The 24,570-nt window shown below is 35.9% G+C and overlaps 1 protein-coding gene and 1 non-coding gene across 2 annotated transcripts in view; one reads left to right on the top strand and one right to left on the bottom strand.

Annotated features, from left to right (window-relative positions):
- The window catches only part of LOC148953670 (methylated-DNA--protein-cysteine methyltransferase-like), a 41,471-nt gene that overhangs the window by 16,511 nt on the left and 390 nt on the right, over positions 1-24,570 (bottom strand). Inside the window, exons 2-4 of the mRNA XM_089108416.1 lie at positions 20,612-20,779; positions 16,858-16,997; positions 11,491-11,589 (exon numbers count right to left, since the gene is read on the bottom strand). Coding sequence (XP_088964542.1) covers positions 11,491-11,589; positions 16,858-16,997; positions 20,612-20,751 — 379 coding nt within the window. The 5' untranslated portion in view covers positions 20,752-20,779. The remainder of the gene's footprint in view (positions 1-11,490; positions 11,590-16,857; positions 16,998-20,611; positions 20,780-24,570) is intronic.
- On the top strand, positions 4,019-4,090 carry TRNAC-GCA (transfer RNA cysteine (anticodon GCA)). The gene has a single exon. It is a non-coding gene; the product is annotated as a tRNA-Cys (tRNA).

Below are 24,570 nucleotides of genomic sequence, written 5' to 3'. Positions count from 1 at the left end.
GCCAGTCAGCTTTTTGCCACACATAGTGGGAAATGAAATTGTCAATGATGGCTGGGTCACCAATTTTTGTGCATATGGAAAAATGGTCACTCAGGAGGTTGTCTATTCTGTTGACAGTAGTTTTATTTATTAAACTTGATGAAACTAAGTGAAGATCAATAGTTGAATAACTCCCACTTCTTTCGCTGAAGTAGGTATTTAGGTGTCTAGGAGTCGCTAGTACTATATTGGTAAAATTGGTGAGGAAGTCCTCTATGTATTGTCCAGAATTATTTTGAGGTAAATAACCCCAAATAGGACTATGGGCATTGAAGTCCCCAACAACCACTAGATTTGAATTTGAGAAATTATTAGAAATAAAATTGAAAAAATCATGTCCATTGTTATTACCATTTGGGTTATATAAATTAATAACAGTAACCTCCATGTTTGCCAGCCACAACTTTACACCAATTGCATCAATGTCATGACTGACATTAGGGAGGCTTATACCACAGAATTTGAATTGTGATTTTACAAGAATGGCAACTCCACCGCCAATTCTAATTGAAGATCTGTCTTTTCTTAGGACATCATAACCAGGAATTTTTAGATTAACTGATGAGTTTAAATGGGTCTCTTGGAGGCATAGTATGTCTATGTTATGTGAAGAAGTATACTTAAGAAGGTCAGTGATTTTATAGTCATTTAATGATCTCACATTCCATTGCAAAATTGAGGAGGATAGAGGTAACTGAGTGTTAGCCATTGATAGATAGATTTAGTTTATTGAGTATAGTTCTGAAATTGGTGTTGGCTGTGTCCTTAAGATTTTTTGGGAAGTAGGTATTAGCCATCTCTTCTAGAATTGAGGATTTTTGATCTTCTGTGAGGGATGTTCTGGAGAGTGAGTTGAAGTTGAATATGTAAAGGCATAAGTTTGGAAGTAGATTTGGATTTTCTTCTGATATTTCCTTTGGCAATTTTGATGAGGTTGGTTTTGCAGGTTTACTTATAGAAGATTCAGGGTCTTGGTCTCTGGCTGGAAGGGGGGGAAAGTCTAAGGTCTTGATTCCAGCGAATGTTTTTTGTGGTTTGGTCCTTGTAGCTTTTTGCTGTAGAGTTTTTTGATTAGGGTGTGTGTTTGGTTCAGAGAATTCAGGTGTATCTGCATTGTGCACCATGAGTTTAATTTTTGCAAACTGAAATGGGATGTTTTCTTTTTCAGACAACCTGAGAGCCATTGATCTTGCCTTGTATTTTGGGCATACAGATCTGTTGTCAGAAGAATGGGGACCTTTGCAATTAATGCATGATAATTTCTTGTTTGCACAGTTTGCTGAGTTTGGAGGATGGATATTTTGGCATAGGTTGCACCTCTTCAGGTTTGTTTTGCAGTGTTGTTTTGTGTGACCCATTGTCAGACAAATTTCACACTGTATTGGCTTAGTCTTGTACTCTTTGTAGGGCTTTATCTGGCCAAATAGGGATATAGGTTCACTGAAGTTCTCTAGGGTGGAGTCCAGGGTGAAAAGTTAGGATTTAGATGTGTATATGCCATCATTGTTGGGTTTTCCAAGTCTGGTGACTTTTGATACTGATATTTTTTGGCCTTTGCAGTTCATAAGGCCATCCTTTAAGTCAGTTTCAGGAATACCGTTAGGGATATTGTATATGACAATTTTTGTTTGGGCAGGGGGAAGGCGAATCCATTGCTTTGAATGGACCTTAATGCCTCCAAGGGAGTTAAGTGACAAAAGAGTTGTTTTTTCATTTTCAAAGCCTGCTTGAATAGATATTAAGATTGAACCATCTCTGTTGATGTTGAGGTTGAAATTAATTTTCAGGATTTTGAAGAGATCAAGTCTAATTGTTTGGATGTTTTTTATTTGGAACATTGTATCAGGAGAGGTAGGCAGAATGTGGATGAAGTGCTCTTCTTCCAAAAAAGATGGGGGTGTAGTAGAAACTGTCTTTAATGGGGAGAAACTGGTGTACCGTTTTCTCTTGGATCTTTTAGGAGTGACTGTTTTGAAGCCATCATCATGGAGATTTGAGTCCTCAGAGTGGACAGTGACCATGGTTTCATTGGAGTCTGAGTCTTCAGAAAGGTCACTTGGTAATGGGGAGATGGTGCCTAGCATTTGGTTATTAGTATCTCCCTTCTCAGGGGGTAATTTCATTGGGATCATGGTTGAGATAAATTCCCCACTTTATATAAATAAAAATAATCAAGAAAACTTCACTTGATAGTCCTGTTTTCACAAAATTTTCGAATTCTCTAACACAATTATTTTCAATATGCTTCTTCTTTTCTTCGCAATTTGTTTTAAAATCGAATTGAATTGAATTGAATTTATCAAGTATTTTGGGCAATCGGTTGCATCAAGACTGGGCTGGGTAATTGTAGACAGAGAAAAGCCAAGACAGATAGTCCAAGTAATTGAGAGGCAAATGTTTAAATGGCTGGGGCACGGGTAAATGGCAGGAGTATGAATGACTCTCTTATTGGACACATACTTGTCAGGTTAGTTTTTGGAAAGGCACGCCTGCCTAGAGCCTTGAGCCTAGAAGACCCTGTTGAGGGGGGAACATGTTCCGGCACGCTAGGTTGACGTGACATATCTCTAAATTAGAGATTTGTCTCTAAATTAGAGATATGTCACGAAATTAGAGATATGTCTCTAATGTAAAAAAGCGTTAGCTAAGGTGTAGGTATATGCTTGGAACACCTTTATAAGCACTAATAAGCAATCCTATGATGTACTGCGGTGTCTGAGATGCCCCCTGCCTAGAGCCTTAGGCATGCTGATCAAGAATTCAAAAAAGAGGCAAACAAGGCAGACCCGCCTATGGTCTTAAGAAGGTTGACCAAGAATTTAAAATTGACATAGGACCATAAATTTGCTTGAAATAACAGGCAAAACAATTGTTTAAAGCCATTTAAAGCCATTCTAATCTTGGTTTGCAGACTTATCTTGCTATTCTTCTAATTCATGAAAATGCCAGGGGAGTGAAATGTATTTTCAAATCTAGCAGAGGGTATTTTTGTGTTTTTCTACTTTTATCGAAAAAAAGATAAAAAAAAATATGTTTTTCATAAGTTAGGAGAGGGCAACAGATCTACGGGACAATTGGATTAATTCGGACTAAATCCATGCAGGGATATCCTTATATGGAATTATTTTTTAGCTTTTAATCAAGTTTAACCACATCCCAGCCCCCTCTCCCTAATACGTGGATACAGGTCTAAGCTACAAGATATACCCAAAAGATTGCTGATTTCGCTGATTTGTAGCCTATCAGTTTTTGTAAGTTTACTTATTTCTCATAAACAGTCGGTTAATAATGCCAAAAAAAAACACACAAGGAAAAAAAATTGACATAGCACAGGGTTACATCCAGGACTAAGGGGGGCTGGGCTGGGACACATTTAAACAGACCGCGAATCTAAAAATCAAATAAACAGGCAACACACATTTCTGAATGTAAGGAATCATCAGTTTTGTTATTATAGTGCTTAGTGTTCGGAATAGGATATACATTTAACTAATCCCTCAATTGTTATCCGTTTTCTTCTTGGCAAAGTTGCTTTGTGGGAGGGGGTGAAGCATATGATGACGCACTTGCTTCTATTATCTAAATCTATTGCTGATTTATTTGTTAACAAATCTATCCATCTATCAATCTATTTGAATCCGCTGATTCCAAGCGGGTCAATTGGTAGTGGGGGGGGGGGGTACTTGCCCCCTGATTTCTATTGGCCCCTAGATTTTGGCATTTTTTATAGAAAAATAACAAAATTGCCAAACTTGTCTTTTGCCCCCCCCCCCCGCCACTATATTTTGAATAATGCATTTTTGACCCCGCTCCACCTCCCCCTTCTATCCATTTTCGTCTACTTAATCCTATTCCTGATTCTTTTTCTAAAAACTTTACCTTATCTTTACCTTATAATTGATCAACAAAAGGCAAACATTAAAAATACAGTGTTTCAATAATAAGTATGACCCAATCGTTACAACAGTATCAATACCATGGGGATATAGCTCAGTGGTAGAGCATTCGACTGCAGATCGAGAGGTCACCGGTTCAAACCCGGTTGTCCCCTTTTTTAGTTTTGATTTGACGAAAAAGGCACAAACAAATAAATAAATTAATCAATAAAATTAAACAAAACGATGATATTGAGCCAGAGATTGGAGTAAACTGAAATGTGATCTTTTGAAAATCTGCAGATTATCTCCAATACTGATGTTTTTTCGTCTCTTTTGTCTTTTGGAATTTTGTGTTTAAACTTAACGAAATAAGGCATTTGAAGTAAATTGACTAAGTAATTAAAGAATATAAATCCTTTATAAAAATGATTGGAAAAATTAGGGGAAAACTGAAGTATGAATCTTCGTAAATTCACATTGGATAGCCTATTGTGTGTTTTTTAATGTTTCATTTAAAATTTTGGGCTTAATCAAATCAAATAAAGCAGTTAAACAAAAAAAATTACATTATTTTAATCACTATGTTATAACTCCAAAGGTTCTCGTTTAGAGGTCTCTTGATAGGTAACTGAAATTTAAGATTTCGAAAATTTGCATTAAATCTTGAGTACAACTTGTGCTACTGGAAAACTATTTAAATAGCTGGAGCGTTTATCAAGCTAAAAATGAATGTGTTTATTGAGTATTGCTTTTTTTGCCCCAGCTTTCGAAACGGGAATATTTTTAGACTAGTCCTGATTTTTGCCGTTTTTTAAGCTGGCTTTGTTTAAGCTCGAGAGTTCAGCTCAATAGGCCTACTGGGTACAAAATTTTAAGAAATGAGAAATAAGATGGAGGAGCATCCAGTATCACTTAATATGCTGCCTGGTGGCTGGGGGACATGAATGTTCTTTAAGCGTTTGTGTTTTTCAGATTTTAAAATGTTTGCAAAAATAGAAAAGGAAAATCGTCACATTTAACCAAAATTCAAAATCTTTGTTTAACTATACAACGCAAAAACAATAAATTAAGCATAAAAGGTCAAATTTTATGTTATAAAAAACAAATATTCAATTTGACCGGTTATATTTTTTGTTATTTTCAGGATTAATATTATTCTTCACTTGGTTGTCTTAATATTTCATAGCATTTCTGTTAGGTATAAACCTACGAAAGTAATAAAAATAAACCTAAAACTTAAACAGAAGAAGAGGAACTTTCATTATGTGGGCTGTAAGATAGAAGAGTTCAAACGGGAAAATTTAAAAAATACTTCTTCTAAAAATGTACACGACAATCTTTATAGTTTCTAGGAGGCCTTTCCACAAATCCTCGATTTGGCCGTTGTTTTTCAGAACAATTATAAATTGTTGTAAAAATTGAAATTGGAAACACTTAGAAATTTCCATCTGACACACATAGTTTAATTACAATAGATGTCACCGAAAAAAATTAGATAGATTTTTCAAAGAATAGCATTTACATAATGAACTATGGTTAACCTAAAATTATTCTCAAATTTTAAAGCACAACAAATTACGATTCTTCTTATAGATTAACGTAAGTTTCAAAGGAATTTGAGAATTCTTGGAAATGTCTATTTGGTTCATTCGCACGACTTGTAAACGACTCATATTACAGAGAACCCAGATAATACTGTTTATCGTCAAATCATTAAGGCATGGTACTCTTGTAGCTGTGTTAAATTACATAGCCCTTTTCCATGTTTTAGCCCTTATTCAGCTCTCCCTTGTAAACGCCTCATATTACAGAGAACCCGGATAATACTGTTTATCGTCAAATCATAAGGGCATGGTGCTCTTTCTCTTGTAGCTGTGTTAAATTTCATAGCCCTTTTCCATGTTTTAGCCCTTATTCAGCTCTCCCTTGTAAACACCTCATATTACAGAGAGCCCAGATAATACTGTTTATCGTCAAATCATAAAGGAATGGTGCTCTTTCTCTTGTAGCTGTGTTAAATTACATAGCCCTTTTCCATGTTTTAGCCCTTATTTAGCTCTCCCTTGTAAACGCCTCATAATACAGAGAACCCAGATAACACTGTTTATCGTCAAATCATAAAGGCATGGTGCTTTTTCTCTTGTAGCTGTGTTAAATTTCATAGCCCTTTTCCATCTTTTAGCCCTTATTCAGCTCTCCCTTGTAAACACCTCATATTACAGAGAACCCAGATAATACTGTTTATCGTCAAATCATAAAGAAATGGTACTCTTTCTCTTGTAGCTGTGTTAAATTGCATAGCCCTTTTCCATGTTTTAGCCCTTATTCAGCTCTCCCTTGTAAACTCCTCATATTACAGAGAACCCAGATAATACTATTTATCGTAAAATCATAAAGGCATGGTGCTCTTTCTCTTGTAGCTGTGTTAAATTTCATAGCCCTTTTCCATGTTTTAGCCCTTATTCAGCTCTCCCTTGTAAACACCTCATATTACAGAGAGCCCAGATAATACTGTTTATCGTCAAATCATAAAGGAATGGTGCTCTTTCTCTTGTAGCTGTGTTAAATTTCATAGCCTTTTCCCATCTTTTAACCCTTATTCAGCTCTCCCTTTTTCAGCCCTTATTCCCATTTTCCGCAGCGCTTCCCACTTCCTTTTCCATTTTCTTTGAAAATTTCAGAGTTGAATGAAAGATCCCTTCGATTATCACTAAAAGCAAAGTTTAGCTAAGAAAGATTTTTCCCTTTTGATTTTCCTGAGAAAGCTTCTTAAAAAAATTATACACAATTCGCAGAAAATAAACCACTTTGCTGATCTAAGAAGAAACAGAAGAGCTCATATTTTGTCCAATCTAAGAAAAAGAACTTTCTAGATTAGCCCCCAGGGCCCAACTTGCCTCCCCCAGGTGAAAATTACCGCCTTCAAAAATTTTGTCAAAACTAAGGTACACCTACAAGATTAAAGCATCCTCAGAAAAAGATCAGTTTTCTTTAATATACCTTTGTCTTTATGATACTATATGGCTCGTTTTTACCGTCATTTTCACTTGACTTGGGAAAACTGGCTCAAAATTTGCCCCTCCCCCCTCCAGGATTTTGACGAAATTACGCTACCGTTGAACATACCTGAACAAAACTGAACCTATTCTGCTCAACATCGCTGCTAATCTCACGCAGCCTAATTCGTTTTCCATTTGTCTATGTTCTTCAAAAATTGGCTGAGAAACTTTCAAATTGAATGAACTATGCACTATCAGCAGCGATATCGATCATTTAACAGGTGGCTGATATGGAACATAAACTTGTGATACATATGAAATATAAAAATAAATGTTAACATTGACAATAGGCAAAGACACTAGAAGAAGTTTTGTATTTTTTTACAAATTATTCAAGATTTTATTTTCACAAACATATTTTTTTCCCATTTCTTCTAAGCTTAGTAGTAGGGTTTATTTTTCTGAGTATTCAATAAATTTTGTGAGCAACTTTGGCAGAAAATCCACATGAAGCTAAAATCTTGCGCAAAGGATACTGGAACATGTTTTTCGTTTTTCGTTCAGACATCCCTAGGCAAAAAGCTTACACTGAAAACTGCTATGGCAAGAATTCTTTTATAGAACTTTCATATAGATCTCCCGTTTAGTTTTTTTTTTTTATACTCAACGCAAAATTCAAACTTCAAAACTATTTAATTCGAATGACATGTAACGTATGGCACATTTCAAATAAAAATAGATTCCGCCAAGATTTGAATTTTGCTTCGGCAGCTGAATTAGGGATCATTTATGAATATGGAGTGTCATTATCCGTAATCTTAGTATCTTATCTCTAATTTAGTAACCACTCATATTTTAAAAAGTCAGTTACAACGCTGTCAACCTCTCTGCGGTCATGTTATTTCTTAATCTATTTCGTACTGTCTCTAACTCCCGCTCTCAAAATAAATCTTCGTTCGGTTCCAAATTATCAGGAAAGTTTTAACTTTTTTCCTAAATCAGTTTCTGCTGAATTATCACGGTTCACTCCGCTCTACAATTCTCTGTTCATCCATACTTGACACTATCCTTATAACTAATTTATGCTCTGTTCTTATCTTTAACTGACACAAGTTTGGACTGGCTACAGCTCAACTTCTTAACATGCAAACATAATATCTTACTATTATGGCGTCTGGTTGCATCTCCCAAATCCACCGTAGTTTCCTCCATAGCCTAAATTACACATTCCTTAGCTCATAATTTAAAATAATATCTGCTTTCTTTACTTTTCTCGTATTTTCTTGAGATCTATCAGTCAGAAAACTTCTACAATCAGAAATTTCTACAAAAAATCCTTCCTCTTCTACCAAAACTAAAGCGTTTATGTTAATATTCCTAGCTGATTCTCTAAATTTCCTTCATAGAACATTTTCTGATACTTCGCTTTTTTTTTACTAAAAGTGATTCATCCATCTTCTACATTATAAAATTCTAAACTCTCCAGATCATATTCAATTGTTCTTGACCGATGATGAAATTGCCTTTTGTGTACTAATATTAGAACTGCTGGTGTTTCGAAATGGAATTCGAAATCTTTTCTACGACCAGAAAAATTGTTTTAAGAAGTTCCGGTTTCTGCTCGGAAAAATGGTCACGATTCGAATAGAGGAATTCCAATGACCCTTTTAATTTGATTTCCAGCAAAGAAAAATGGTATATAAAACAGACATCCATCGGGTCTATACTGCAATGCAGCGTCCCTGGTGCTTTGAAAAAAAACTGTACCGGTTCTCAGACTAAAATTCTACCACCACAGGGTAATTCGAAACATTTGAACACCAGATTAAAAATTTACCGTAACAAGAACAGAATTTCCGGTAAAATAAAACTTGAACAGATATCCAAGAAGAAAGGAGCAAGTCAAACAAAAATTTCCTGGGAAATTTGTAATTGCCGGAATTGTCTGGAAAATTTAGAAATTGCCGGAGAATTTCCAAATGTACTGTATACTCAGGACCTCTAAATTATACCAAAACGGTTAAATTGTACCACATTGACAACGCTACTGCAATGTTAAAAAGACGTTTTCAGCTTTCGGCGTGCCCTGAAGCTATTCTTGATGACGGTTTGAACACAAATTGTTTAAGAAATCAACGTAAAGAAAGTCATGATTGTTTCATAAGTTGCATTTGATTCGCTTGGATTTCTTGAGTTTAGAGTGTTCTGAATAAGCTTGCTTTTCACAAGTAACATTCATAAAGAACTTTTTGGAAAGAAACTGAAGACAGACGAGCGCCAACACCTAGCTTAAAGATTGCTCAGTTAGACATCTGTATTGTGTACATTTTTTCTGTGACTTCCAGAAGTGTGAAGCTGATTATTTGCTTCCACAGCAGCAGCAGCAGCAGCAGCAGGATTTCGGACCTTTCTTGACAGTAAATGTCACTTAGGTCTTCATTCAATGGTTTCTCAAAATTTCACTTTAGAAAGTTGAAAAGGGAAGTAAGGGGTGAATTGTCACTATAATTTTACACTGCACTTATATTCAAGATGCACCAGATTTAAGTAACAAACTGGGCTATATCTTCTTATCTGCTCCTATGTCTTGTAAAAACTGCACTACAAGTCAACAAATTTGTATATTAAATTTTGTCATCCAAATTGTCATCCACATTCTTATATGTGGTTGTAGCCAAGTTTCCTGGATACAGGTTAAATCAATAGTATTTTCCTGGCAGTGGTCAAGAATAATATGACATTATTTTAGGGACCATGATGCATATCTACTGAAGCATTATTAAGCAGACAAACACTTGAAATCTTTTGTTGATTAAGGGAGCCTAAATTTAATTCTTCTACCAACTTACAGAGCTTTTCAATATAAACTGTTAGGCTTAGGCTTGATAAATTCATAAGATCTGGGCTGCATAATAGGCCTATTACTAACTTTTCAGCTGCTTCTGTTTTGGATGATTTTACAAGTCTGTCAGTGATCTGGCTTTGCGAGGTCTGATTGATCTGATTGAGATGTAGCCTCCTCTTGTTTAGCACATCAGCATAGCTTTTATAAGCTACCTGTGCCATACGGAACCCAATTTGATATTTTTCAGCTACTTGGAGGATTCCTTGGTTTTGCTGCCTTACTGGGCACCAATTGGATGTTGATGAGTGACTTCCATTACAATTGGCACACATGTATGCTTTTGGTCTGATTTCAGGGTCTATTGTTTTAAGTGGGCACTGGTTTGACAGGTGTTTCTCTGAGCACCTCAAACAAATTGACTCTTTAGCTCTACATTCTTTTTTAGTGTGTTCATATTTCTGGCACTTGTGACACTGGAGGACTCTTGAATAGTATTGGTATACCTCCCTTTTTCTTCCAAAGCACTAGATATTTGGTGGTATGGTCCTACCCTCAAAAATAATTAATACTGCAAGGCTATCTTCAAGTTTTTTAGATTCCTTATTGTATCTTTTCTGTCTTATAGCATCTTTCACAGTTGTTGGGGTTTGTAAGCTCTCCTTGATTTCCTCTATGGATAAGTTAAGAGGGATACATTTAATTATTCCTCTTACTATAGGTTGAATTTCTTTTTGTCTTTATGGTGTTGTTGCAGAGTGTGCTGGTAGATAAAATCTTTACAACCTCATCTTCACCTTGTAGATATAAAAGCATGTTCCTTCTTTCTTTCTTAACTTCAAGCTCAAATTTGGAATTCTTCAATATTGTTTGGATTGATTTTGCAATTTCATAATCAGGAGGGAAGTTTTTCCCACTTTCCTCTATGATAATTTCTAATAACACTTTATAATGTTCTTGTTCTGGGATGATGCTCTGTGTATCTTTGTTGATGTAATTTGATTGAGGTGTTGCAGATTTCCTTTGCTTACACTATGCAGCTAGACCTGTTTCACTGTCTGGGGACAAGTCTCTCCTTTTTGTGCCAATGTTTGGATTCTGCCCTAGTCTTGGTAATACTAATCCATTTTCGTGCACAGCAATTCCTTCTATTTCCAATGGATTTCCAGCTGTTCTGAGCTCTTCATCACTGTCATAAGAGGGTAAAGCTGGATAGCACTCTTCATTGAGCACAGAATATTTGTTTGTTGTTGGGATGGTGTAGTTAGGATAAGTGGGAGGTAAAACATAACTATGAGGGACAGAGCTAGGGATATGACTTGTAGTTACACTTGTTTGAGTTGAGCTCCCTTGAATATCAGCTGGATTAAAAATCCTTATTCTTTGTCCATTGGGGAGGATACCAATTATAGGTTGAGTGTAAGGGGGGTGAAAATTTTGGGTGGGACCAGGTAAAACCTGGTCAGGTAGCTGAAACATTCAGCTAAAATCACAGATGTCAATTTTTATTTATTAAATAGTCAAATATTTTTTAAGAAAATCCAAACAATCACCAATACTCACAAGAAAATTGTAACTTGAAGAAAAAGATCTTTTATCCAACCGTTTTAATCTTTTCTTCATCTTTGCTTCCACAGACGGCAAACTTATTTTGAAAATGAATATAAGCTTGCGGTTTATGCGTAGGTAAAAAACTAGAATCGAATTATAGGTATAGAGATGATACGTTTACCTTTGTTTCCAGCGACTGACGCTAATTCTTTATAACTAATAACACTTCCAAACTTTGTTCCTTTGTAAAGCTCCAAATAGACTCTTTTGTAGAAAGAATCTGAAAATTTGATCAAATACAAGTTTATTAAACGGGATAATAGCTAAGGATATCAGAAAAGAAAAGATGAAAAGTTACTCAACAGGAATAACAAAAATTCTTGAAAAAAAAATACAGAAATAATATAATTCCTGATTATCAAAACTTGTGTCAATGGTGAATTGGAATAAACGAAAAATTATATTCCATACATTCTATATCTTCAGACTTTATTACATCTTCATACATTGAAGAACATAATAAATGAATCAATGAGCACCTATGGATGGTTTTGCATTTTAAAGCAGTAAATCGTGTTCTTATTTGTGTTTATTATTACGTTTGTATTACGTTATAAATTTCAATTTTGTTTCATTTGTCATTTTCCGCCTTTCTCTTATTTTTCTTTTTTCTTTTCTCATACACAATTTATCATGTATATTTACAACGGGTCATTAATGAATTCTATTCAATTATAGACAAATAACGTATCTAGTGACAGACATATACGCACTGTACATTGGTAATAGATAATACGCACTTGATGCAAGGTCAAAGTAGACTCTTTTATAGATTAAATAATACAAAACAAGTATGAGGAGACAGCCCCCTCCTCAATACCTCGCTCTTCAAGATAAAGTTTTTTAGTACTTTAAAAAGCATCTTATTCTAATTAAACGGCCCTTGTGTTTCAGGAGTCGTTCTTAAATAATTGGAACAAAAAGTCAAGCTTTAGCGTCAAGCTTTAGCTAGACAGCGAGATATTGAGAAGGGAGCAGCCCCCTCATATACATAATAGTTTCTGTTCGTTTTAAATTTTAATGTTGCTCCTTACTTTCAGTTGTAAAACCTTTCAACCAGGAAATCAACCCCCCTCCTCCATGGAAAATACCACCATGAAAAATTTCTCCACGAAAAGTTCCTTCCACGTAAAATCCCCTCACCTAGAAAATTCCTCTAAATGATTCCATCTTCACTGAAAATCCCCCTTCCCTGAAAATTTCCTGCGAACAATTAGGCCTGGAAAATTTTCTTTAGCCTACTTTCATTTGAAAAAGGTTACTTTCATTTCTTTTGCCTGATTTTGGATCATGTTTCAAATCATTATGAAAATCACCCCTCCCAAGATAGTTTTTCCCAGAAATGCCCCTTTCCCCCACTGGAAAGTTTTTCCTGCAGAAATATTGCAAAGGAGTATTTCTCCCACGGAGAACTCCCCCATAGTGGAGTTCCTCCGAGGAGATTCCCACCCTTGCGGAAAAATATCCCAGATGATTCCAACCCGCTGAAAACTTCACCTGGACAATTCCTCCGGAACCTCTCCAAGTGTAAAATTGATCCGACAAAGAGAAAGTAAAACAAATACAAAGAATTTCATATAGGAATTCTGGCAAATTCCCCTTGCACAACTTCCTTATGAAACTACACCCTGGAAACTTCCCTTCCCAAAGGAAATTCTTTCCATGAAAAATCCCCCCGCAGATAATCCCTCATCCCCCCTCGAAAGTGTCTCTAAACTTTCAATTAACAAATACTATATGTAAACAATGGGCAAATTTCATTACTTACAGCTAATTTTTAAAAACTTACAGGAAGTTATGGTGTCTTGTCATCCCCAAAGGTATAGTTAATAGATTTTTCAACTATTTTGAACAAATTGCCTGTCTCAAATTTTCATCGGACGATTTCATCATCACCATCATTTTATATATGACCCATCACAAAAAAACTGGGCAGAGCCCATAAAAAGACAGAGTAAAAATCAAGAAAAACAAAAAAGAAACAACAGAAACAAATACACACTTTGATAACTACAAACAAGGGACAAAGAGAAATAACCAAAGATGGGAAGACTTCTGGTATTCAGTAGAGATACCACAAATACGCTTCTCAATAACCCCAGCTGGGTTTACCAATTGATACTTCCTTTGCAGAAAAAAGTTATTTGTCCAAGTTGGAATTTCCATTAAATACTTTGCAAATTTAAAGTAAAGGCGATGAACTTGCTTTCTCTTACCACAATTAAAAAAAAGACCAAACAGGAGCAAGGGCAAGTAAGTGAGGAACTATTAGGTAATTATATAACTGAGAACGGTGAGCTCTACTCATATACGACACGTTCGCAGCCAGGGAGGCATACGCAACCCGGATCATACTAACATAATTTTTCATTGCCAGGCATACAGTTTCTTTCAGGTTTGCTCCAATAGGCATGCCCAGATAAGTAAGGCTGCTAGCTAAAGGAGCCTCAGAGCCGGATAGACTTATTGAATTTATGTTCCCTTTATAGTTGAATGGTAGAACAACTGTTTTATCAGTATTAAAGCTCAAACCAATGTGTTCGTACTCATCTTGGAGAAGTTCAAAAGTTGAAGAGCATCCTTGGAAAGTGCAGGATAGGTTCATTGAGTCATCCGCAAACGTAACTAACGAAAGATCAACTCCTTTGAAGATAATAGTACTGTTCAACTTAACCTGAGCACCAGTAATACAATTATTAAACAAAATTGGAGAAGTCAGAGCTCCTTGGCGTACAACTTTGTGAATCGGAAATAGTTGACTACCATCTTTAATTCCAGCCTTCATATTTTTATACATGTATCTTAAACAAGTAATTACCGCAAAATCAGTACCTTTCAAATGGGCCTCAAGCAAAACCTGTGAAAATATACAAAAGTCAAAAGCTCTTTCAACATCGAGTGCACATAAGACCAAAAAATCACCTCTTTCTTCAATATCCTTCACCATATTTATAAGCAGAAAGAGAGCGTGCTCTCCACCTAATCCTCGCTGGTACCCAAACTGACGAGGAGGGGCGGAACAATTTTCTTCAATGTCTTTTCTCAAAAATTACTCAAAGAGCTTAAAATTAGTACACAAAACGGTAATGGGGCGATAAGAACTGCAATAGAAGCGATAAGCGATAAGAACTGTTTTTTTTTGCCATTTTTAAAGATGGGAGTTATGTGTCCGATACAAAATTGCAAAGGGAATACACCACGGACAAGGATCATCTGAAACAGTAGTGCTAAGTGTTGCTCGATTAAAGAACCTGCAAGTTGCAGGTACCTACCTGAAATAGAATCAACACCAGAAGAAGATTTTTTCTCTAATTTCGGAATCAAAGAGTGAACGGCACTTGGCGACCCAAACAGGAAAGATTTCGTCTTATTTGAAAGAAAAAGGTCAAGCTGTTTTTCAAAAACTCCTCTACGCTTTGGTTGGGAGCACTGAACTCCCTCGCGAAATACTCAACCCACTTTTTTTCAGGCATACTAGCACTCTGGACTTTGGTAGGCTTGCTATACTTCCAAAATTTGGAGGGGTCTTCAGCAATACGGATTACATTTTTCTGGATCGGCGTTAACTTATGGTCTTTCAGTTCCTTGTTAAACTTCCATTTCGTACGGAGCCTCAAGTCATTTACTAAGCCATCTCTCGGACGGCCACAGTAGTTCCAAATAGTAAGCCATAGCTTGGCTGAATTACACGCATTCACTAGATCTCTGTTTTTTGACCAATCTTCAAGCTGAAACTTTTTACGAGCACGTAGAAGAGGAACGACGCTTATTTCAGTACATTTTAGCGCGTGATTTATCTGTGCCAATTAGGATGTGAGCTCAATCGAGATATTCTTTTCACTTTGTGGCAGCACAGCACGATTGCATTAAAGATTGAAAGGAACTTTGATTTTGCCCAGCATCTCGTCACAGACTTTAGTGAAAGACTTACTTGACACATTTTTCCAATCTCGGTAGGAAAACCAATTTGATTCTTTGTTTTGAGACATAGGTGGGGAGGAGTAAAAACAAGCAGAGATAGGAAGGTGGTCAGAATAGAATCCTTCTTTTAAAACTTTGACCTCATGACTGCCGAACGAAGCAACAACATGGTCTAAGTTAGAAGTTGAGGAAAGCAGTCCAATGTATGAAAAGCTGTCACTCTTAGGCCATACACAATGGTCGGGAGGAATGCAGCCCCAAAAGATTTGTGATCGGGAGACATTGTGTTAGTTATATCTACATAACTAACACAATGTCAAAATTTGGGGGAAAAGGGTCGTGAGAGGGGGCTAGTTGCTCTGCAGTCTTTTTAGTCACTTAAAAAGGGAACTGGAACTTTTAATTTCCGCTCAAATTAGCTCTATCTTGATCTTCTTGGACAAAAAAGCAAATACACGTGCATCCGTGCGTGCTCTTTCTTCTGGCAAAGAAAAATATAAGGGCATCAATTATCCAAGAAGGGGAAGATAGGCTGCTTCGTGAATTAACGAGGTCTAGGTCTCCCCGTTATATTGTCGCATAGCTTAACCAAGGGTGATTTTAAAAATTACTTTTTTGAGGGTATCATCGTTTAAAAAAGCCCTCTTTTAGTAATTTCAATAAAAAAATTAATCTCCTTGATATAAAAAATACATTCCCCCCTTACATTTTCTTGAGTTGAAACCCCTGAGCGAAAAACGTAATGTGTACCAGCTTCCTTTACAAAACTTTCTTTTCAAGAAAGACTCGGAAAATCTGATAACAAATAGATTTACAAGTCAAGGGATAGCCGAATACATCAAGAAAGAAAAAAACCTAAGAAGTCTTGAATGTATTTTTTATATTTTTTTTATATTCAACATATGAAGGTAAAAGTTAAAGATATGTTCGGTTAGATTATATTAGTTTAGATTAGAATAAACTTGGTTAAAACATCAAAAATTGGCTAAAAACCTAAGCTAACCTAAACCAACCTAAAATCTCATTATCAAACCTTGCATTAAACCGAAAAAGTTGATTTGCAACGCTGACTAAATCCAACGAGAAAAAAAGATATTTCGGACATTCACGGGTGAATGTCGACATTCACCAACTTCGGACATTGGAGGGTAACATATAGACAAAACCCCATAAAGCGGTACAGATCATAAAGAGAACCAATGTGCACAACAATAGCTATATATGTGACTGATGATCACAAGATGTCATGGTAACAGCTACCTAAAGCGTTAGATTAATCTGCGAATTCCAGGTTGATGCCATCTAGATCAATGTTTCCGATTTGCATATCATTTTTTCAACCATACCTATTTCTCTTCAAACTCACAACAAGTCATTGACTGGTTTTGGCTGATATTGTGTGACGCGTCAGTCAGACGCGTCACGTTATACGAAATATTTTTCCCATAGGGCGATATGAAAACAAGCTACAAACGCCCAACTGGAATCTTGTTTCTAGCGACGGAAAAACTAGCTTCCAAAGGATCTCATGTCAACTCTTGGCTTAAGGATTAGGGACTCAATATACCTTCAGGCAAAGAAAAACAAAAGCAGTGGCCCATGTCGATGAAATCAACATCTTTAGGACTCCGAAAATATGTTGAAAGCCATTTTCCGACTAATACTTGAATCCAATTTTCTTCGTCAGATGTCCATGTAACCTTACAGCTAGAAAAACAATTATTTACAATTAGAAAGATTTAAAAATAACTATATCAGAGAAAATAGGAAAACTAAACTCTACTCAAGTTGCCTCGGAAAAAGTGGACACTCAACCCATGCAAAGGACCAAGATATGAAACTGGATAATACGATCTTAATTTCTGAACCCCCGTGCCTCTCAACCTCCGCTTAACCCAACCCCGTTGGAATAAACCTTTAATCAAATCAAACTCATTCTGTCTCACGCTTAATAAATCAGCAATATGACTAGAAGATGTAATTCAGTCAGTTTTGTCGGAAGTGATGACATTTAACTGGAATGAAAGGATCTTTGTTCATTGGTTAATTCTTACGTCTATGTCTGTTCTTTATTTCATGTTGCTTTGCAGCGCAACTACCCCCGTTTTTGTAAAAAAAAAAACTATTTATCCTTCTGTTTTATATAATGTGTGACTAAAAAAATTGATGTCCAATGAGATATAGAATTGTTTATTAAGGTAGATAGCTATATCAAGGTGTCTTGAAATAGAGAGGTCCTTAAATATCAACTTCCTACATGGAATTAAATCTGGTATCTGCTCGAAAGACAATTGTCTAAATTCAATGGATGTGCAACAGAAACTAGCGCTGAATAAAAATTCACCCTATAAGCACAAGGAATTCTTGCAAACTATATGTGTGCACACTTGTTTGTTTAATTTTGGAAACCACACTTAGATTTCTAAGCAGAAAAATTGAAATCCTTTACCACACGAGAAAAGAAAAGCTCCAACATTATGGCTGACGCAATAAAGAATTGGCTCAAATTAATTCAAAGGCAACGGAGCGCCTCAGCCTGCGGCGGCGTTGTGACACTTCGGCGGCAGTCGACCGGGCTTCTCGTCGGTGGCGTTCGATGCATGTACCAGTTCGGTGCTGGGGTCGATGTCCAACATTGGAAGCGCTGATTAGACCAACTAAGCCCCCCTAAAATTCAGCTTATGGGTGCCCATGGCGTCGTCAGTGAAATAGATGAAATAATGATTGTTTAAAAGATAAAAATGTTAATGTTTCTTTCTTTTTATTGATGGCTTTTTAGTTCTTCTTGTTTTTCTCATATTCCTACAGAGTGTCTTTATTAGTGGCAGAAGATTATTTATTTCTAATGGTTATTTTCTATAATAGAATAAAATATTGAAAATTGATAGGGAGCTTTAAAACGCACTTTGGCGAGGGGGTTGGGGCTTAACAAGGGGTTATCCTTTTATTCCTCAGTCATTCTTGTTTTTTATCAGCAGACACTTTAACATGTCTTTTACCATAAATTAAATAAAAAAACAAGCTTTTTAACTGAAAGTAAGGAGCAACATTAGAACTTAAAACGAACAGAAATTATTCCAAATATGAAACGGTCTGTCCCCTCCTCAACGCCTCGCTCTTTACGCTAAAGTTTTTTATTGCTTTAAAAATAGAGTTGTGAGAAAGAGTCAAACTTTAGCGTAAAGAGCGAAGTATATATTTGCTCGCTAACTTATATATTTGAAATCAGCATAAAAATCGAATTCTTTTTATGGTATGGCTATTGGTATCAAAATTCCGTTTTTTAGAGTTTCGGTTACTATTGAGCCGGGTTGCTCCTTACTTAGAGTTCGTTACCACGAACTGCAACCACATTTTAAGGGACTTTTTTTTAAAAATAGAGGGAATTTTGAAAAAAAGAAAAATGGAAACACTTGCAGCGTCTGCTGCAACCTAGTAAAGGTGGGGCGGAGTGAGCCAAAATTTGAAAATTTGAAATTTGAAACAAGGGTTTGAAAGAAAGTTAGTGGGCCGTCCGAAAGATGGCTTAGTGAATGACTTGAGGCTCCGTACGAAACAAAGATTTAACAAGGAACTGAAAGACCATAAGTTAACGCCGATCCAGAAAAATGTAATCCGTATTGCTGAAGACCCCTCCAAATTTTGGAAGTATAGCAAGCCTACCAAAGTCCAGAGTGCTAGTATGCCCGAAAAAAAGTGGGTTGAGTATTTCGCGAGGGAGTTCAGCGCTCCCAACCAAAGCGTAGAGGATTTTTTTGAAAAACAGCTTGACCTTGTTCTTTCAAATAAGACGAAATCTTTCCTGTTTGGGTCGCCAAGTGCCGTTCACTCTTTGATTCCGAAATTAGAGAAAAAATCTTTCTCTGGTGTTGATTTGATTCTATTAGCGCAAAGAGTGAGGCGCTGAGGAGGGGACAGCCCCTTTCATATACGGAATAATTTATGTTCGTTTTAAGTTTTAATGTCGCTCCTTACTTTCAGTTAAAAAAAACTTGTTTTTTTTTTAGTTAATTCTCTTTAAATGACATCCTTGCCCCTCTCGTGAATCAAGAATTTTACATTAACTATTACTATACGGAGTTGAGCATGGGGTGGGGGTGTACCGTGACGCAGCCGTGTCATAATTGCATTTACAGGGTAAAAAGATTTTTTTCTTAACCTCCTTTAACTTAACCTCGCGCAACTCAGCCTTCATTTTACTTAAGCCCTGTTTAACTCAACCCCCATGCCACTCAACTTCTTTTAATTAAACCCTTAATCCTATCAACCCCAATCAGCTTAACCCTCCTTGAATCAACTATATAACTAGAAAACGTAATTTATCCTATTTTGTACGGAAGTGATAGACGTTGATTTAAATGAAATGATGTAATTTGTTTTTATTTATGTGTATGTGTACATATATGTATGTGTATATTGGTATATGTGTGTGTGTGCTAGTACATATATCTTTACGCCTCCTTTTGTATGGCGTGTTTGGAGAGGAGTTGGTCCCTCTTACCTTGTTGATGAGTTGAATAAAGTTAGTAATTTTTTTTGAATTTTTTGTTGGTGGGTTGAGGAGTCTGGAAAGGTGAGTTACCTATTGTTTTGTATTTTATTTTTAAGGGTAGTTTGAAATAGAAAATTGTAGATTTTGGTTTAAATCTCTATAAGTGGAATATTAGTAGACGTACAATTAATTTAAATATATATGTTAAGTGTTTTGTTCCGGACTCTGTCGAGTTTTCTCTCTGTCGGGAATTTAACATGTTGTGTAAATATGGTATTAATAGTAAAACCTTGAACCTTTAACCTATATATTTGAAATCAAATAAAACTAAACTGAATATACGAAATTAAATAAAATTAAATAGCTTAAACGGCTTGAAAAAGCGACCGACTCAACCATAGTTCGTCTTAGTTCGCTATATAAAAAATGGTTCCACCCCTTTCACACTTCTTTTTCTTAGAAAATGACAAGAAAATAAAAAATTGGAATTCCAATTACTTCTAACCATTAAAAAAGAACTTGGATTATCACTTAATTTATGAGAATTTTTTTTTATTTTCATTCAAGTTTATTAAACATCTGTCACATACAGAATCTTGAAAAAATTAAATGGTAGGAGAAAAACTAACAAAGTATTTAATCAGGAAATCATGCCTAAAATATAACACGTATGACTCATTATGTTTTTTAACATGTTTTTTTCGGCAAAATTAAGGCTATAGATCTCTTTCTTGGTTTCATTAGAAAGGTAACAAGCAATGTATTGTAAAATTGTAGCAGAAGAAATACTAAGAAAAATGCCAACAAAGTTATTAACTAAAAATCATACGTAAAATTTAGTGAGTATGACTCATCAATGTTTTCTTCCATAAAGTTAAGGCTGTGAATCCCTTTCTTGCAGGCTTTCATTAAGAGCAGTCCAAGGGGTGTTTTATACAATATATCATTTGTGTTGCAATTGAGTACCATAACGAAGTTATCTGGGCATATAAAGTATCTGAAAAATACAGATATTATTGTACCCTTAAGACGGTATTGAGGGATACTCTGCTAAACTGCTCTCAAGGAAAAATCATCGGGGCAGAGTATTTTCAATCAAACTTTGATTCTCTACATTTTTCCTGGTGATCCTCCCTTTAAAGACAGCTTAGTAAGCAATTTTTGACAATTACCTTAGAAGTATGAAAGTGTCGAATGGAGTATGAAATATAAACGAGAATAGAATTTCCTGACGGATGTTCCTGACAAGCCCCTTGACGAATGACTTGACGAGGATAGGCCGGATCCGTCATAAGTTCCTTTCTCTCTCCGACAGGGAATTTCGGCCCACGTGGCTTCACAGAGCAACTAGAACTTTCTTCTAGAAGAAAAATGTCCGATTGCTTAAAAAAGCCCTTTTTTATCGCCGAATCCTAGATTTTCGATAAATAAATCTATAAATCTAAATACAGCATAAGACATTAAGAACATTTTGATTTAGCATAAAGAAGAATGTTTTTCTTTGCATCTTTTTTCTTTCTTCAACTGTTAGTGATTAAGACGACTCCCGAAAATAAAGGGAGATGGGATCCAGTTTTAAATTACCCAAATACAATTTCGCGATTGTTTAGTCTCACGTATTGCCGAAATAATTAAATTCCTCCCTTTGGACTAATACCATAGAAAAACATTTTGAGAAGAAGGTACTCTCACGGTGAATTTCCACAGCTCACATGTTAAACCGTAGATCACCGCCATTCGCACTGGCGCGAGTCCTCAATAACAGCTTTAACCACAGCTTTGGATTTTGCCATTGGCGCTAGAACCTGAGTGGAATGTTTAAGAGAACAGGATGTTTTTAGCCGCATGCTGAAACCTCACTTAGATCATCTGTTCAATGAGAGAAAAACAATGGCATTTTGTCCAAAGACAGATAAAAACAATGACACTTGTCTGACGGCGAATGAAAAAGATGTCGCTTTCTTTGATGATAATACAAATCAATGACAATTTGTCCAATAGCAAATAAAAATGACGACAATTTGTCCAATGACAAAAAAAAACAATGACAGTCTATCCGATGACTAGAGAAAACAATAACAGTTTACCCGATGACAAGAAAAAACAATAAAAGTTTAGCCGATGAGAAGAAAAAATAATGACAGTCTGTCCAATGGCAATGAAACTAATTACATGCAATGCAACTAAACAATGGCAATGATATGTTGTCCTATTACAGTCTTGGTAATGACAGAAAACTCTATGGAGAAAAAAAGGATGACCAAAGTATTTCATGGCAAAATATTATAGAACCAAAGAATAAATGAGTTAATTCCCTTCAAACTGCACAAAAATCTTTTCCGGTTATTAAAATAAGAGTAAGCATACTTACTTACTTAAGTCCCATCCATCCTCATGGGGCGTCTTGGGGCCACTTCTTCCAAGATCTCATGAACTAGGGCTGAACATGCTGTTCTGTCAAGTGCAGTTCAGGATAGTTGGGCAATGCGTTGTCGTCAAAGTTTTCGATCCACCTTTTGCGAGGTCTTCCCCGTGGTCGAGGCCCTTCAGTTGTTCCTTCAAGCACGATCTTGGGCACGCATTCGGGATTCATTCGTTGAACGTGGCCGAATCAGCACAGTTGCTGTTTTTGGATTTTTTTTTCAGGATAGTGTCTCATTTCAAACAATCACAGAAAAATATTTGGGAGCCATGAAACAAGACAGTTAAAAAAAAATAGTTTAGTCTTCCGGATCAGCTCTGCAGGAATATTCTAAGCTTCTGCACCAGGAATTTGGCTTTTCACATGCATAATATTAGAAATCGTTTCTGGTCGTAATTTATTTCCAATTGGTGTCCGAATTAACATCAACACTGGAAACTAGCGTTAAGCTGAAGTGCTGGTGTAAGGTGAAGACATAATGTCTTTCATGAACACGGGTAGTAAGTAAAAGCAGGACCCCCAACAACATCCTTGATAATAGACACTAAGTTACAGAACACCAGAGTTGTCATTTTTTCTTTACCCAGCTCTTTCTCCAACAGTGGTAGCTCATTCCACTGCCTTGTTAGGACCCCAACTTCCATCCTACTGAAAAAGCCCTGAAAATGTGGAAAAGGAAGATTATGCGAGAAATAGATCAAATGAAAGCAGTTTACGGCGACGTCAAGTCAAACACCCAAAGCAATGGATGTTCGGTCTTCGCTTTATTTTGACCACAACTCGAGAACTTTGTCACAGCTAGCTGCCTTTCCTAAAGTTCTTGACTTTCTATCTGATTAACTGCTAAGAGCTGAAACTCAGCTTCAAAATAGATATCCGTTTCCGTTGTTTTTAAGTTTGTCAGGCTTGAGAGTCCAAATACTGAACGTATGATCAAAAGCATGTCTTTGCTGCAATTTCACACAAATTTGGTAAGCACAGGCCTGTGAAAATTCTGTAAGCTTTTACTTCCATGCTTTATCACCGCATTTGTGCACCCTCTGGGCCATATTATTAATCAGCAAGGTCAGATCTGCAAGCATAAAATCAAAAGAGGCATAATATGTTTATGCATGATTTTATACCGCATATGATTTTATCTTGCAGTGAATACTTATTTAGTAAAAATGCATGTAGTACTAGCTTAAAGATGAGCTAGAACTAATGAATGATCCAGTGTGTATAACTTTCCTCAACTGGAACTTGCGTAGCTGTTGGAACCCACAGAACAACATGTGTATTTAAACTCATATTTTTTTAAGTAGTTACTTACTTGGCCACATCAGATTTAGAAATACATTAGAAGTTCCTATCAGGTCTAAGATTGTGAAGCAGACTGCACGCTTTTGAAGATCCTTTGATAGGGGATGCGATATAAAGGAAAAATGGACAACACAAATTAATTTTATTGATTTGAAATATTATTACAGAAGTTACCATTTTAGGTTCAAATAGTTCAGCCACAAAAGTCCAGGTATTTACTGCAAGTAAATTATGTTTTAAATGTTCAATTTTTCAAACTTACAAACAACAGAGAATCGTTTTTTTGTCATTAATTTGAAAAAACTTTTTCTACAAAATAAGTTTTTCAAATAAAAGTAAGGAGCTACACTAAACCAAAAAAGAAGCAGAAATAAAGTCAAATCATCTTCTAACATAAAATTACCACAAATCACATGATGCTTAGAAATATATTCGAAGGTCCTGCTAGGTCTAAGATTCTGAAGCAGACTGCACACTTCTGAAGATCCTTTAATAGAGGATTTAAAACCAAAAATTAACGGCAACAAAAATTAGTTTTTAGTTGATTTGATTAATTATTACGAAAGCACCATTATAGGTAAAAAGAAGGGTACTTTTGCCTTTCTGGTGCACAAAGCAATAGACTGTACAAGGAAACCAGACAGGAAACCTGTCAAACGGGCATTTGCTAGATAAATGGAATGCAAAGCATGATTGTCATTACATTTACAATATTTAAACTGTTGTTTTTTGGGGTTTAGCGGGGGGGAGGGAAGGTACCTAGGTTAGGTTACGTATTTAATATATGCTATGCTTTACCCCCCCCCCCACTCCCTAATTTGCAAATATATAGCCCAAATTTCTTTCTTAACTATTATATATGCATCCTATTTTGTTTTATTTCATTTGCATTAACCAAACTGGACTTATTTCGTGTGTACCATATAATGCACAAGTACCAACAAAAGTAATACTTCCAAAAAATAGTACTAAAAAAGTGCCACTTTCACGGAAAGTATTCAACAAGTACTAAATAAGTACCAAAAGTAGCACTTTAGTACTACCCAGGGCAACCCTAGTCACAT

Source organism: Artemia sp. Qi Xiang Cuo, chromosome 3, assembly GCF_049724085.1.
Source record: "Artemia sp. Qi Xiang Cuo chromosome 3, ASM4972408v1, whole genome shotgun sequence".
NCBI lineage: Eukaryota > Metazoa > Arthropoda > Branchiopoda > Anostraca > Artemiidae > Artemia > Artemia sp. Qi Xiang Cuo.
The sequence above is the reverse complement of the archived record's forward strand: the minus strand, read 5'-3'. Positions and strand labels throughout refer to the sequence as shown.